This window comes from Arvicanthis niloticus, chromosome 3 (genome assembly GCF_011762505.2).
Source record: "Arvicanthis niloticus isolate mArvNil1 chromosome 3, mArvNil1.pat.X, whole genome shotgun sequence".
Taxonomy (NCBI): Eukaryota; Metazoa; Chordata; class Mammalia; order Rodentia; family Muridae; genus Arvicanthis; species Arvicanthis niloticus.
The window spans coordinates 84,458,079-84,475,388 of NC_047660.1; the positions used below are offsets into that span (position 1 = coordinate 84,458,079).

General features: G+C 49.7%; 1 protein-coding gene across 5 annotated transcripts in view; it reads left to right on the forward strand.

Moving 5' to 3' along the window:
• Positions 1-8,514: 8,514 nt before the first annotated feature.
• Positions 8,515-17,310, forward strand: part of Galnt15 (polypeptide N-acetylgalactosaminyltransferase 15) — a 35,580-nt gene continuing 26,784 nt past the window's right edge. For 2 of the 5 annotated variants that reach the window (XM_076931428.1, XM_076931427.1), the window contains exon 1: positions 10,025-10,120. Coding sequence is in view for 2 of the 5 variants with exons in the window: in XM_076931426.1 (XP_076787541.1) it covers positions 9,207-9,745 (539 nt within the window). In the remaining 3 variants the exon portion in view is untranslated. Of the gene's footprint in view, positions 9,746-10,024; positions 10,121-17,310 lie in introns of those variants that run through there. The other 3 variants (XM_076931426.1, XM_034498625.2, XM_076931430.1) reach the window with 3 other exon arrangements.

Here is a 17,310-nt window from a genome sequence, read left to right on the forward strand (position 1 = left end):
CATTGTGCTGTCCAGTCCAAGAAAGGGGCTCACTCCCCCAAGTGCTGCAGCCAGTGAGGGACTGGGCCAGCTTTCCTGCCCTCACACCCTTGTGGCTGGCTCACCCGCACTGTCGCCATCAGAGCCAATTCCAGTATGTTGCCCAGGCGAGCTGCTGGTCCCCTGACTACATCAGGAGGCAAGGATAGAGGAGGGGAGAGCATCACCCTGCACCAATGTCACCTCATAGCAAAAGAGTGGCAGGACCAGCTCCTCCCCAATTCATACCCTCAGGCAGGCTCACCCATGACCCCAGTACCAGGGCCAGCTCTACTGTGCTGCCCAGGAGAGGTGCAGCAACCAGTGAGGGGCAGGGCCAGTTCTGCACAGCCCTTGGACATCTACATGGTCCCAGGCAGCTGCCCAGATCAGGGACGTCCGGATGACCTTCTTTAGTGGTAATATGAGCCACAGACATTGATGCAGATCCCCTGCTCTGCATGGCCACAGACCTTGACATGGCCCTCAGAGGCAGCATGAGCTAGAACTTCAACATGGCCTCAGGTGGCAGGGCCAGCTACTGATAACACACTGTTCTGAAGCAATATGCATGGCATCAGTGCTGAAAGTCCTGGGGGTTAGGGGTGGTGGTGGTAGCAATTTCTTGTGTGAATAAAAGATTAAAAGGCTTGTCTAAAATCACACAGTGTTTGGACTGAGAGCCAAACCTTATACTGTTGCCAAGCAAACTAGAGCGAGCTGCAGAAACACCACATCTAGAATCTCATGTCAACGTCTCCAGAGTTCCTCCAGTCCCCGTGTGTCTCCAACCCATTCGATGTGTTCAAGATGTTCCCATAACACCTCTGTGTGTCAGCCCTCAGGGTGCACAACCATCTGTGCACAGACTGGGACTCTCAGAGGCGGGCTAACAGAGTTCTCTGCACAGCCCAAGTTTGTGTCCTCTATACTCAGAGGACCCCTCCTTCCTGCCTGCCTTGCCCCTGCTTCTTAGCAAGCCTCTACATCAGCATCATCTTCCACTTGCACACTCTATCAAGAACCAAGGAAAACCACTTTCCTTTTCTATCAGAAAAGCTCTTTTAAAAGCTTTCAAAGAGATCCCATTTTAAGGCTTTCTTCAGAGACAGCCTGATTTTACAAAGGGGAACACACTGCAAATGACACACCAGGAGATGACCCAGTCCACCATCCAGGGCTGGTTACTGTGCCTTGCTGAACCTGAATTTCCCACCCATCCCCACCACCCCCACACCAAGTATTTAAAGAGAACACTGTGTGAACTACAGCAGGTGGGAAGGGAAAAAGAAAGGGAGGGTCTCCTTTCCACCCCCGGGGGTCGGTGCTAAGCTTTGAGTGCTCACAAATTCATCTCCCCATCTGCTCAGATTTTATGACATGTGTGATGGTTTGAGTATGTTTGGTCCATGGAAAGTGGCACCATTAGGAGGTGTGGCCTTGTTGGAGTAGGTGTGGCCTTGTTGGAAGAAGTGCATCACTGTGGGGCTGGGCTTTGAGGTTCTTTGCTCAAGCTCCACTCAGCACAGAAGGAAGTGTTTCCTGATTCCCTGTGGGAAGACAGGTCTACTGACTGCCTTCAGATGAAGACATAGAACTCTCAGCTCCTTCTCTTGCACCATGCCTGCCTGAATGTTGCTATGCTTCCCACCATGATGATAATGGACGGAACCTCAGAACCTATAAGCCAGTCCCAATGAAATGTTTTCCTTTCTAAGAGTTGCCTTGGTCATGGGGTCTCTTCACAGCAACAGAAACCCTAACTAAGACACCGTCAGTACTCTTATGCCTCTCTGCCTCAAATGGCAACTGACAGCTGAAGAGCTCAGGCCTAGCCCCGGTTCCAACAAGTCATGAGCTGAAGGTTGTTTGGTGTCAAGGACTCAAATATGGAGGGATGGATGGATGGATGGATGGATGGGGTTCACTACACACACACACACACACACACACACACACACACACACACACACACTGCTGACTCCCTGTCTCATCTAGCCTGCAGCAGCAGGGAGGCAGAGATTTTCAAAGGTGATGGTAAACAATGAACTCACAACTCCAAGCAGGCCAGCCCTCCACAGTCCAGTCAAGAAAACAGTCCTGGTGGGGACAGAAGACCTGAGGCCACTCTGGGTCAAGGAATCAGGTTGGTGGATATAAGCAGGCAGGAACCACAGGTTGGGAGAGCCATTTGGAGTGGCCCCTTAGTGCTAAAGAAGCTCACACGCAACCAGTTTGCTTTCTACCCTGGGCTTGACTCTCTAGCACCTGATACAATAACCAGCCTGTAACCAATAAATTTACTCAGCTGCCTTCCCCCAGAACTGAATACCTTAGCATCACCAGGGTGAGTGGTTTTAAAGAAATGAACTAGTCTTTATTCCCCTACCCCCTTGCATCTGCTGTGGTTTTCCTGCACACCTATGGACTTTGGAAGTTCTCGGGTCTGGGGTGCTCACTCCCTACGCCACCATAATTGTTTAAATTGATTGTAAATGTGATATGACCTAGAAGCACCTAGAAGACAGAGCTCTGGGCATATCTGTGAGGGAGTTTCTAGACTGAGCAGGGCACACTATTGCATGGGGGAGGGTCTCAGATGAAAAGGAGAAACTGGGCCAAGCATCAAATTTCTCTCTCTGCTTCCTGATCCTGGATGCAAGTTCAAGGCAAGTGTGTGCCGGGAATCCTGACTTCCAGAACCCCACTGCAAAGAACTAGGACTTGTATAGGCAAACCCAATCTGTCACACTGGCCAGGATGGTCGTGAACCTCACTGCACAAAGCTGCACTGGGGATGACAGGGAACTTTGGACTTTTAACCAACATATTCCACCACACTTGCCTTGGGATGAATCAAAATATAGATACTCAGGCACCCTAATAGTAAAAGAGGCCTGCCAGCCTTTGAGGTGACCCTCAAAGCAGGAGACCCTCAGAAGCAGGTGGGCAGAGGAGATGATGGCCACTGTAGTTCACACATGTCGCTGATCTGCCGATGCACCTCAGGGCAGGAAGTGGTGGCTGGCAGGGTTGCGGATGCACTATCTTCCTGGCTGTTCCTCCAGCAGCCTTCTCCCACAGGCTTGGACCTGTGTCTAGCTCCATGGCCACTTGCCTCAGCTTCTCCTGGATGCCTGTTCCAACTGTCAGAAGCAACGGGAGTTCACATGAACTTAGTCTACCTTCATGGGGCTCCGCTTTGGTAGAGCCAACTGCTTACAGGTATCTCCACTGAGTATCCATTTGTCCTACCCAAGAGTCTACCCTACAGATGGAAGACCGGGGAGGCAGCTTTAATCTCAGCTGTTCAGTGGGCTGGCTGGTTGTTTCAAGAATTCCTTCCCTAGGGAGACATAAAGACCCTCTATCGCCTCCTACGAGCCAGGTTTCAGGGGCAGGCAGAGACACTAGTGCACTGGAGCTTGGGATTCAGAAAGTTTCCTGCTCCCTCTAATCTAGAGTGGTGCTGAGAAGCCTCGACCATGGGACCGACCCCTTCACTGCAGAGAAGCCTTGGCAGGGCACTCAGGGACCCTGAGCGCCCTGAATGAATGTCCCAGGCGCTTAGAGGGATCTGAGCCTGGAATAGGATGACTTAGCTCCTTGGTGGCAGACACACCTTTAGGGGAGGTTCCCTAATTGTCTGATTGGGTCAATAAAGATGGCAGAAGCCAATGGCTGGGCAAAGGATAAGGTGGGATTTCCAGGCTGTACAGGAAGAGAAGGGGACACAGAGAGGCTTGCTTGGGAGTTTGAACCAAACTGTGGAGCGGAGAGGAGGTACAGGCACGTAGTCTCAGGACCGATAATGGAAACATGGCAGTGGCTGGTCTCAGAGCATAGCCAGGAGCTTGGGGATGTGTTTGCTAGCCATGGGGGCTGAGTAGATGACAGGCGAGTAGTGTATGATCCCAGAGCAAGCGTGACTTCTAAGGCTACACACAACACCACCATCTATTGAAGTCCTGAGCATCCACAGCAGTGTGGAGAGGTACAAGCATTTTCTGAGCTTACTGTCTGTTTTGGAGAACCTGGGAATCCAGCCTTAAAATGCCATCCCATGATTATGGGCTGTATGAAACCATACCAAGCTGATCTCTATCCCAGAGCGGGAGAAGACACTGAGACATCATATCACCTAGATCATAAGGGCCATATAACTGACTCCACATTCATTCTCCAAATCTCTGTGGAACAATTTTTCCATATAGATGTAGGTTTGGTCACTGAAAAAACAAAACAGCCAGAAACTAGTCAGCCACTGTCTTTGATGAGCATACATCTTACACGGGTGGGTGAGAACATCAGACATTCCGAAGATCTGAATGTTTAACTTGTCAGGTGTTGGGAGGAGCTACATCCCCAAAGACAGCAGGGAAGAGGCTGGAGAGGGCTGTGCATGAGCAGAGAGGCTCAGGGATGTAGTGAAAGGGTTAACAGGCAGAGCAGAACCAAGAGTGCAGGTCAGCTTGGTCGTGAGCTCTGTGTTTCAGGAACTTGGCTGACCACAAGATAGATGGTTGGTTGTGAATAGGCTCTTAGAGAATAGCCTATACAAAATGTTCTCCATGACTGTTCCTTGGACCCTGTCACAAACTGAATAATGGGCTGGGACTTTCCACAGGTATTCTCCAATAACCCTCCTTCACTCCCCCTGGGTTGTGGTTTGCCCCCCTGAGTTGTGGTTTTTGGCTTTAAATTCTCTCTGTCCCCAAAGCCCCGGGGTCAGACCCCATTGCCCCTGCGTGGGCTACAGGTCTTGACCTCAACATGTTGATCAAAATATACCTCTTGCTGATTGCATCAAGTTCAGTGTCTTGTGAGTTAATGGTGGCCGTGAATTCCTGAGGCTTGAGTGAGGTCCTCCCTTTGTGGGGGCCTTACAGTAGAAAAGAGGAAGCTCTGATATACAAATCACATGAAACATGGAGGTGAAACAGTGGGCTGCATGAATAGAGAGATCACGTAGCAGTTTGGCTAAAGAAGCAGATAAAGCCCTGGACTGGGAAGGTTAATTTGGAGTTTGAAGTGAGCAACACAGGAGAAGAATGAGCAAAAGAAAGCTCTGACCAGAAGATGCTGACTTTACCCTCTGAGCTTTCCATTGTGGAACCTTTGGTGGCAACATCCTTGTTAACCTCAACATGTCTCAGAAATTCTAATACTACATGACCCAGGATCCTGACCTCTTGAACTTGAAAGGCATACAAGCTTCCCTGCCCCCACTCTGACAATCTGAGATTGGAGACATGGAAACCAAGATCAAAGCCTACGTTCTGAGGTCTGGGCACTGCGTCAGCACTGGTCTATTGGGGGAACATCTACATATATCCTGTTGTGTCAGAGAGGGAGATAGGGAGGGAGAGACAGAGAGACAGAAAACTAACTGAGTCAAAAGTAGAAACATTTCTATCTGAATATTTAAAGCTTACATTCTAAGGTTAAAATCAAACCAGAAAATAACAATCAAACTCATTTCAAAAATTCCCCAGTGGCAATGTCACCCACACCATTCCCACACATCCATCAAAAGAAATGCAGCTCACAGCAGTGGTCAACTACCCTTCACCAAGGTCGCCCAACATCCTCCATCCCTGTGATGGTTCATCTTAATTGTCAACTTGACTTTACCTGGGATCATCTGAAGAGAGAATCTCAGTGAGGGACTATGTTGAGTTGGCCTAGGGAATGTCTATGGGATATTGTCCTAATTAATTGATGTCAGAAGACCCAGCCCACAGAGGGTAGCACTATTCCCTATTCAGGGGATACTGAGATTTGTAAGTAACTCTAATTTAGCACAAGCAAGCCAGCATATGTATATTTATTTATTCCTTCTTGACTGGATGTGATAGGGCTGTTTGAAATTCATCTTTGACTTCTTCACTGTGAAGGACTGTAACCTGAAACTGTAAATTTAAATAAATTCCTTTCGCCCCTAAGCTGCTTTCTATCAAGCTATCTTATTATAGGAGCAGATATGAAACTAGAACTTCTGTGTGTTGTCCGCACCTGCTGTTAGTAGCCTCAGATCTCAGACTCAATCCCCATCTACATGTGGCTGAGTCTGCAGCACCAGAGCTACAAGCCAGGCCTGTCTGTTATCATCTAGGAAACAGAGTGGACATTTATCCCACAGCCAACACTTTCCTTGGCCATTTCCTGACCTTGCCAATGTCACATGTCCCCAGATAATCCATTGCTATTCACCTCCTTCCGCCTGCTCCCTGCATTCCTCACGACAGGGACCTCAGGTTTATGACTTCTCATGGAACCCTTCCATGACCTTCCTCTCCCACACGCCAGCTTTATTAGTGCACACTGTGGGTTCTTTCTAAAGTCTGCCCGTTGCTGCCCAGTTCTCACGTTTCTGTTGATGTCACTCTGAGCTTCGCCAATGATCTGTTTCTCTGCCTCTGCCCTTGGTAATCTTGATCCAACATGCAGAGGGATTCAGTTAAAACCCAAGTCAGAGGTCTCCCTCTGCCCACAGGTCTCCAAAGGCTCTCATGCCAGTCAGAGGGAAAGCCAAGGTCCCTTCTATGCCCTACGGAGATGTCCTCCATCATTCCCCACCCCGCTCTGTCCTCTCCAGTAGTGAGTGATCTACCTCCTGTCACTCCACGTTCCACCCTGCTTCACCTTCATTGGTGCTTTAACTCCCATCATGCTCTACCTCCCATCGTGTTCCACTCATTATAAATTGAAACATTCCCCAGGGAGGGAGGGAAAGGCTGAGGAAGTAAGCAAAGGGTTACATGTCTGGCATGTGGAACTCAAAGTGTCTCTGCTTTATAGAGGTCTCCCCTGAGAAGGAGACTGAGCAGCTGAGCTGCAGAGATTCGCTGGACTGCTCAGCTGCCTGAAGGTTGTGCAGAGAGCTCAGGGGCACAGCTTTCATGAGCTACCACCCATGGTGGGCGGGCTTTTCAATGATGCTGTTGCTTTTCTGCACCATTCCTCCTCCTGTAACCCCTGACCCACACTCCTGTTAGTATCCCCAATTAAAACTTACTGACCCACCAAACTGGACTTTGGTGCAGTTATTACTTTGGTCTGCTGTGGATTCCTTTTCTGGGGACATGTATCTGTCACACAACCATGTTCCATGTCTATTTTCCTTCACTTCCACTGCTCCATGCTCCCTCCCATTGTCCCGCCTCTGACTAAACTCCACCTCCCATCAGCTCTGCCTACTGCCCTGTGTCATCTCCCATTGTACCCCACTTCCCATCATGCTCCATCTCCCAGCATGCCCTACTTCTCAATAATCCACCTCCCACTGTTGGACTCTGAAATCCAAACCAGGGGATGCACTCCCCCAGAGTCACACAGGGACAGAGGATTCGATGCAACAACATGAGGCTTAATGATTCCCGTGCACCGGGGTTCCCTTGCATGCAGGCAAGAGAACCCCAAACAAAAGCTGGGAGCAGTTCTTATACAAAGTTTACAAAGGCAACCACAAAGGCTGACGTTCTCAGGTCCTCAAATAGATGACTCAAATTTGCACATTACTCTCTTCCTGACCTCCTCCCATCCTGGAATGTGTCTCTGTGCTCTGGGCCTTCCCCACCCGCAGGTGGGTTCTCTTCCCCGTGGTCTGAGGAATGTTAATCAGCCCCTCCCTCTTCTGAATGTTAATCCAGCAAGTGTCCTCTGACTCAGGAATAATGTACTCCTCCCGAAATGCATCCTGGGGCAGTGAATTCTAAGTTCAAACATCTCACATTTAGTTCTTACACCACCATGCTCTGCCTCCTGTCGAGTCTCCTTTTGCCTTCGCTCCAACCATGCCCTCCCTATCTTCCTTCCTGCTTCCTCTCCTATCATGGCTCCATCACTCTGCACTTGACCTGCTCTGTTCTGGCCACACTGACTCTTTGCTGTTCCATATACCAGACCCACTCCTTTCAGAACCTCGCCTTTGTTATTCATTCTGCCTGGCTCACCCCATTACACAGATACTGACTCTTCTAGGGAAAACACAGTGCCGATTCAGATTGAGTTTTAGCCTCCAGACCGTGTTCCCCAGCTCCCATCTCTGCCTCATTCCCTCCCCGCTTGGCCCTTGATATAGTCTGACCTGCAGACACTAACAGACCATCTCTCCATCTCCCTGACTGTCATGTAAGCACTGGGAGGTCCCAGCTTGACTATTCTCTGTATACTCCTGGTCCAGGGAACAGTTTGGGGCATACAGTAGCTGCTCATTACTCGTATATGAGCTAAGTGGAGTTTGAAGACTGAAAGAGCCTGAAGTATGCTTCTCCTCCATCAGCTTCCAGGTGCTTCTGTGGGAGCCAGGTAGCCAGACTTCCAAGGGCTCCCTCAGCTCCTCACTTTTAGAAAGGAAAGGCTAGTGGGCCCCAGGAAGGAGCACAGCATAGCCGGGCAGATTGCCTAGGGAGATTGAAGGTGCTGACAGACAGCTGGCTCCTGGCATCTGCGTCACCTTGGCAGCCTGTCTAAACCAAGAGGGAATTCTCCTTCCTGCTCTTCTGGGTGGGGAGAGGATGCTTTCCTATGAATGGTGCTCAAGTCTGAACTCCTGGGAGGGTGTTGTTTTGGACAGGCTCTTGGGGTGACCCTGTGTGGCTGTGTAAAGCCTGGAGAAGCGAGGGCATTAGGACCAGGAGCGAGCTGCATGCTTGGCTCCCGCTGTGTCTGGCAGAGGGTTCCTGCAGAGCTGGAGGTGTGTGTGAAAGGAAACCCGGACAGTGCCTGCCGGCTTTACATCTGTTACTCTGACCTGACTCAAGGCATCCGAAGGAGGATGTCTGTCATCTTGGCTTGACTGAACCCCCAGCAACTCGCCCCAGACAGCCTGTAGGACCTCGCCACTCATGCAGAGGGGGAAGGAACATGGGGCAAATCACCAGAGCAGGATGGACAAGAACAGGGTGAGAGGGGAGCCAACAACCGGAGACCCTTCTCAGAAGACAACTAACACTCAGAGAGGACCCGGGACCCCAGGCTCCAGTGGCGTTCTGATTCCAGAGGGCAGTGGGTCTTACAAACGCTGTTAGCAAATGTCTGGTGAGATAAAAGGAGCAGGTGACTGGCAAAAAGCCTTTTGGCTGAAATGAACAGCCCAGGTTCAGTTACAAGCTTGTAGGTACCTGGGTAGCAAGGAGGAAGCAAACTTGATCAGGACCTGTTGCTTCCGGCTGCATACATACGACATGCTCCTGAGGAAGCGACCCAGGAGTGGACGTTCCGGGCCTCGGTTCCTCCTACTCTTCCTGACTCTGGGATGTGTCCTGATGATGGTGATCATGCTGCACCCTCCCCCGCCCACCCTGCACCAGGCTGTCACAGCCCAGGCTAACAAACACAGCCCTGACACGGGGTATCGCCTGGACTTTGGGGACTCTCAGGAGTGGGTTCTGGAGGCTGAGGATGAGGGTGAGGAGTACAGTTTCTTGGATGGCCTGCCACCCTTCATCTCCCTGCAGGAGGATCAATTGCTTGTGGCCGTGGCCTCTCCCAGAGCTAGGAGGAATCAGAGCCAGGGCAGAAGACAGGGCAGCTACCAGTTCATCAAACACATGAGCAGGAGACGGCATGAGAAAGCCCCTGAGAAGGATTGGAGGACTGAGGAGGATGGGGAGGAATCAGAAGAGGCAGTGACCCCACTCAGCCTGGACTCAGATGGCCTCAACAAGGCACTCAGAGCCCGCCTGCCGATGAGGAGCGTCCTGCCTGAGGCGCGGCATCCACTGTAAGTAAGGGCCCTGTAATCCCTTCTCAGGTCTAAGTGTGTGTGACTCAATGGTAGTAAAGTACCAGGTGCCGACTCTGCAGTCTGCCTCTCCCATCCTTGGGACAGTGATCCTTAAGATGTGGTCCCTGGGGCCAGATGTCAACCTTGCTGATGAAGTGCCTGAATTGGAGATTCTCAAATCCCATCACAGACCTGCTCAGTCAGAAGCCCCAGAACCACTGCTCTGCTACTAACAAGTCCCACGGGGAGAGAAGGTCTCATTCGTTCATTCTTTTCCCAGTCCTGCCTTTAGTCCCCCTAGGTCACACAGCTTTAATCGTGAGATGGGAGCAGAAGCTCAGAGGCACCTTCCATCTCTCATGCTGACCCCAGGTACAGTTTTCAAGTTGGGTTATTATCGGTGTTTACCTTTATCTGGGATCAAAGAAGGGGGTAAAACTTGCCAGAAATGCTTATGTACTTCTTGCCATGTACCTGGTTTTAGTCTAAGAGCTTTCCCCGTGCAACCCATAAGGCCCTAGAAAAGTCCTCTTGCACTGAGCTAGTGTTAGCCTCACACCTGGCTGTACAGTTGGGAAGTAAGGCACAGAGGCCCTGCAGTTTGCCCACTGTCATACAGCTAGTAAGTGCCAAAGGAGAAATTTGAATTCAGGCATTTAAGTGCCAAGGGGGCCTGTAGCATCACTTTCTGCTACTTTCCTTGATGCCTACAAGAAAGGAAGAATTCCAATACCTGGGATGTCATATGCTGTACTGCCTACAACTCAGCCTGCAGGGTGTCCCACCCCCAGAATGTAAGCTGTGAGGTGTATGTGACATGCAGATTAGTGCCCAGGGAGACGGTGGCTCATTCTCTAATCTCTGGTCCCCTTCCACCATGGATAGCCACAGAGACAGACGAGATTGCCTGCTCACATCCAGAAGCACTGGTTGGGTAGCTAGAGTGGCCTAGAACCCTGCCCTAGAAACAGTGGCTCTTTCCACAGCCCATTGAGCTTTCTGGAAAGCAAACAAATCTTCTACCCTTGGAAGCAAAAATGACACGTGTGAGATAGCCGGGAGCAAGGCCATGACTCTTTGGGCCCCTGACCCCTCTCTGCCCAGCTGCTGAGATGCTTACATGCACAGATGTGCAGATCACCTGGGAGCACGGGCCACCTTAGGTTGTGTGTCCTGGAACACTCACCTGCCCACAGTCACAGCTCTGCTATGCTGACTGCACACCTTGGCTTTAAAAGTTCTGCCCAGGAAACTCCTGCCCTACTCTGGTTTCAGGCCGTCTTTGAACTCACAGCACCTTGTAGAGCAGCCACTACATGGGTCTGAGTGTGTTCATTTCTGCAGTGCCTGCTTCCCCTGCTGTGTTGAGTCTGCAGGATCAGGAGCCATTGTACATTGTGTGACCCAGCATCCATCTCACACCACCCCATTCAGAGATGGCTGCTGGATGAAGGACCAGCTAAGCAGTTTGTTCCATGTTTGTTTTCCCTGGCTGAGAGCAAGAGTGAACACCTCCATTCTGTAAACAAGAAACTTTAGCTTTGGCTTTGGGGATGTGTGTGTGTGTGTGTGTGTGTGTGTGTGTGTGTGTGTGTGTGTGTGTGACTGTGTTTCCAAAACACCCTGCACATGCACATTTGTGTTTGTGCACATATGACCTGTGCATGTACTGTGTGTTGAGTGCACAGCATGCTGTGTATATTAAATGGGGGTGTGTAGGGTGTAGTACATGTGTATAGTAGTTTGGGGGTTGGTATCTGCGGGCAGTATGTGTAGTATGGTAGGCACGGGTGTGAGCTATATTGATATGATATCATGAGTGTTTTCAAGCTGTGGATGTGTACAGTACATACATATATACATTGGGGCATGTATTATGTGGAACTGTGTGTGTGTGTTATGTTGTGTTTCTGTCTTGTTTTTATGTAGTGTTTATGTGTATTGTGTTGGGACAGTGTTTTATACGTATTATGGGCCTTTGTGTGTATAGTGCCAGTGTATATATTATATGTGTTATAAGTATTGCAGGTGTTGCATATGTGTTGTAAGTGCACCGTATGTAAGACACGTGTGCACATGTTATGCATTTATTATGTAGCGCATGGATATGATGTGTAAACAGTACAAACTGGGTGCATTTTGAGGCGCAATTACTGGGCACAGGTGTAGATGTGCTACGTATGGCATGCAGAAGTATAATGGGTAAACATATGGTATATGTTGTGTGTTTGATGTGGCATGTACATGTACTATGCCTATATGTATACGTTATGATACAGTATTTTTTATGTTCTATGGGGCATATGTGTGTTCTATGTATGTGTGTAATACGTGTGTTATAAATGTTTCTTGCAATGGTCATTGGCTTGTGTGCAAGTGTTTTGTGTGTTTATACTTGTAGTGTGATGTGCATGTATGCACAGGAGTTGGTGGTACAAGTAGATACAGATATACCAGGTGTGTTTGATGTAAACCATCTTGGATATGTACATATATGTTGGGCAGGCCACTTCGTTGGCTGTTTCTTCTCTCCATGGTAACCGGTGCATCTCAGCAGTCTGGGACCTGCTCCATTTCCACACTGAAAGGTCTCTGGCAGTCAAGAAACCTCTTTCCTTCAAGAGAAGCATACACTTGAGCTCTCCATTCTGGGCTCCTCGGTTACCAGCTCTATGTGGAGGTGGACAGCGCCCTCTGCTGGCCACTAGCAGTGAGTGTAGGTGATGCAACCAGAGCTCACAGCTGCAGTCAGATACCACGGTCCTGCAAAGGCAGTCAAAACCCCTGCCTTCTATCCAAGTGGACAGTGACCCCCCCCCCCGACCCCATTCAACTGGGTGGAAAAACAAAAGACGCCACATATAAGCATCTATATGTGGTGTGGAGACCTGAGCTTTCCTAACATGTCTGGGAGATCTCTGTCTCTGGTGTCCTCTGCCCCACATGCCTTCCAGCTCCTCCTTGACTCCTAACTCAGACACGTCCTCCTGACCTTCACCCAGACCGCACACCACCCTGGTTTTTGTCAATGCCCTGGCTAGGTTCCAGGCCTCCTCTAGAAGCACAGCTGGAGATCAGTTTGCATATAGGATGTTCAATGGAGTGACCAGTAATGAAACACTGAAATAGAAAAATGTACCAGAGTAAAAGAAGCCAAGAGACAGGCTCTGGGGCTAGACATGATGGCACATGCCTGTGACTCCAACACTCGCTGGAGGAGAATGGGGCAGAAGAATTGTGAGTTCAAGGCCAGCCTGAGCTACACCATGAGACCCCATCTCAGAACAAATGTCTCCAGAGAGGCAATATTGTACTATGCTTTTAGTAAGCATATAATATGTGTTAGGGCCCCCCCCCCAAAAAAAAAACCCAATAAGGGGTTTTTACTTTCTTGATCTGCTTCACAGATCTGTTCAGTAGGTTTCATTTTATGAACGAGGAAGATCAGGGTGTGGAAAGGGGAATGGATTGGTGCCATGTGACCCAATAGCCTGTTTGACGCCAAAGTTACACTCTTAACCATTATGATAAACTCCAAGTCTGCCAATTTCTGGACCAGACCTAGGAAATACACCTGAACTGCAAACATTTAAAGATTGCCAGTCTTAAAGCTGGTCACCTCCCAAGCCCTGAGAGCACATTGGTAGATGCCTACTACAGAATCTTCAGTAGCTCTAAGGAGCTGAAGCTCCCAGTGTCTCATCCCAGGACACTAGAGGGCTGGATGTAACCTATAAGACCATCTGGCTTAATAATGCTTATGGTGTCACCCAAGCACCCAAAAGGCTTTTTTGAAGTACAGGTTCCTGGGTACTGCAGATGCTCTGAAGATCCTAGAGGAACCCTGTCCAAAGTCGACTCTCTAGCCAGGTTAGCCAGAGCAGGGATCCCCAACCTTCAACATGCCTGTGCACATGCAGTAATGAGTGGACGGGCAGAGATGGATTCAGGGGGTCTGGGCTGCAGCCTGAGGGAGGCTAAGTCTGCTCTGCTGGCTCTACTTTCAGGAAACAGGGGCTGCACCAACGAGTTCCAAGTATGTGTAGGCCTAGTTCGCACACTGTGTGTTAAAACACAGACATTTGGTCTTTGTGCCCCACCTTACATCTGATCCATGGGGGTGAGATGGCTCTTAGAGACAGCCAGGCTGAGAACCAGGGTCCAATTGCACAAGGCTGGTCCCCAGTCTTGAAAGCTAGTAGAGATCTGGGGAGGGGCCTCTTCTCCTGAGCCAGGATCAGAGCAGGGAAGGGAAGCACTTTGGAGATCGCTGTGTTGTCGAACAGAAAGCAGTGTCATAATTCACAGGGTCTGTTCTGTTCCCTGAGATGCCTGGGACATGCCAGACAGTGAGTCAGCTGATGACTCTCTGCACCCCTCCCCCCCCCCACACACACACACCCGTGAGTTCAACAGCCTGACCTGTGAGAGACAATGGAGCTATGGCTGAAAGGGCATCAGTTAGTCAGAGAGCGATCTGAGAAGCAGAGGGAGAAGAAAAACAGGACTAGGAAGGGACCCAGCATCCTCATTCCTACTGAAACATTGACAGTGAGTTTGTATCTGGGCCTAGACGGCCATGTCATGGGGGCAATCAGCAAACACCATGCTTCTGTCCCGTGAGGCTCATGTGATATGGCCATGGGGGACAGTGTTTCATCTGATCCCTCCAGCTGCTACATGGCTGTGGCAGAAACTGCTTAGGATAACCCACAGGTCCAAAGTACTTAAGGGTGCCAGTGTGAGGGAGGCTTGTTCTGTGAGTCCACAGTTCCAGCTGGCCTTAGGGATTTGAGTAGAGGAAGGCAGCCTGCACGTGATTCTCTTTAATTCCTAAGGAGGAGGATTTATACCAGTGTTAGTTTCCTGGCCACACCAAGTGGGATCCACAGACCTACAGCATCAACACTGCAGACACCAAGGCCCACTCAGACCAGTGGCGTGGCAGTAATGTCTACTTCATATGTTCCCTGTGGCATTTACACTCATATGAAAGTTTGGTGCTTAGGACATAGCTAAGTACAAGGGAACTTGCCTAGCCCATACAAGATCCAAGCATCAATCCCCGGTACTGGTGTGTGTGTTTGGTGGGGGGGCGGGGGGCAGGGGAATACAAGGAACTGGAGAGATGGCTCAGCAGTTAGAGCATACAATGTTCTTGCGAACAGCCTGAGTTTGGATGCCAACTCCCATGCTCTGTGGTTCACAGCTGCCTATAAATCCAGCTCCAGATGATCCAATGCGCTCTTCTGGCCTTTGCAGGCACCTGTATGCACATGTGCACACACAGACACACTCACACTCACACATACATATACACCTACATACACACATACATACATACACACACACACAAACTGTCACACATACACTTTTGTTTAGAATATTTTTTCATTAATCAACAGGAAAGCAGGCAGAGACCAGACTTCTATCTCAGTTATATTGTTAACTCCTCAGCCTAATTCACAAGCTTTTCTGACATATACGATCTGAGGTTACTTTTTTAGAAATGCACTAAAATTATACATGTTTGCCTGAAGCTTTTTTAAATGCTGATGAAAGTATATTTAAATGTGCATTCTCTGTGTCTGAGTTGAAACTCTTCTGGTGTTAAGTGGAGGCCCCTATGGGTCAAGTTGTCATGGTAAGAGTCTAGAGTAGAGAGGGACAACACGAGCCAAGGGCACCAGGGGCACTGGCCACACACACACTCCAGTTAGAGCAGAGCATCTAAGCCTTTCCGTGCTTACAGGCTGACCTGGCCCGGGAGATAAATCTTACTTTATTGTGTTCTATCTTGTTCCATATTTACTTGTTCCACTATTTTTTTAGGGCAAAGTAAAAGGTACAATTAGTCGAAGAATGCTCAGCCATACCTTAAACTAACTCAAATATTTTTATCCTTTTGAACATACACCGAATTTCTACCTACAATTATTTTTAAAGATATACAGTAAGTCGGCTGAAAAGACAGGTGGAACATGGGGCTAAGGACCGCCACCACCCTCGGGCAGAGCAGCTGTGAGTGAGCTGCCCAGTGGTGGTGGGCAGCAGGGGCTAGTGAGTCTTCCCCAGGAAGGCCCGAGGCACACTGGTGTGCCGGTTTGGGGGTCAGAGTCATCGCCTTAACAGGGACCTTTAGAATGAGCTGTTTCTGTGGCTCGCAGCCTAGTTTTAGCTCTCCAGATTTCAGCCTGATTGGCTTTTCTGTCCAGATGGTTTTTCTCTCAGATGGTTTCCATCCACACATGGCAAACGAAGTCTTCGCCCATGGTCTGCAGCTGCATTTCTATCCTCCAGTTATCTGAAACGTTTTCATTAGTCACTAGTCTTCTGAAAACTACCTCTGCAGTGGGTGAACTCCAAATGTTACTGAGGCACATAAACAGTGTTGACTCGGGCTGACCTCCGCCATGTTTCAGTGTAGACGCTGGCCCGGGGACCTCATCAGGACATACAATTATTTTTTAATGTGTGAAAAATGAATGAGTCTCCTACCAGATCAATAAGATTGGCTGGAATTTGCCTTCTGATTCACTCCAAGATGTGAGCAGCCAAGAACACTCACAAGGTCCTCTTAGGTGTAAGGACAGAGATGTGAACCGTACTTAGACTAGCCTAACGTGAGGGCGTGAGGGATGGGCAAGACTGGAGAACAGACACATGTGAGGGACTCCCGTCCCATTGCCAAGGCACTGGCTTTTCTGACACCCCCAGAACAGGGATTCTGGCTCCTGCCCAACCACTCAGCCCTCACTTGGTAAGGTCACTTGGCCTGCTACTAGCCTGCTACTGCAATTACAGCTGTGGCCCAGGCTTCCATATCAGGCAGGAATTTGCTTGAAATGCAAGGGTTCAAGGCCCCCCTGCAGACATGCTCAGTGTGACTGTGCATCTAACAGGATGCCATTGACTGTGACATCCACTAGCATCAGAGAGCTCTGAGCTAACCTTCCGGGGTTTCCTGCTTCAGCTGTGGCCTTCTCTTGGTGGCTGATCCTCTCTGAACTTGTAAAGAACAAACTCTTCAGGTAAACATCTGGACGGTTTCTCTGGATGCTATCCAGGGAAGGCTGGCCCCGACAGGAAGAGCTGTTGCTTTAGGAAACTTCTTGGGCCTCTGGTCAGGGTTCAGAACCATGACTCGATCTGGTGCCCATCTGTGATCCAGACCAAGGATCCAGAGTCAGAGGTAACAAGGGATCTCGTGGAGTCCCTTAGAGAGGGTGCTATTGCCCTGAGAGTGTGTGCACTGGTGGAAGACAGCAGGGAGCAGTGGCACAGGTGGCAGTGGCGCAGGGGGCACTGGTGCAGGTGGTAGTGGTGCAGGTGGTAGTGGTGCAGGTGACAGTGGTGTAGGAACAGTGGTGCAGGGGCACTGGTACAGGGGGCAGTGGTGCAGGGGGCAGTGGTGACTTCCTCCAAAGACTCTGTCTTTCCCATGTACCTGTGCCACCTGAAAGCACCTGGTCCACTGTTCTAAGGGTTTCTTTCCAGCCATGTCCTGGCCCTAGCACCCACAGGCCTTGTGTAGAAGTCACTGTTCCCAGTAATTACCTACA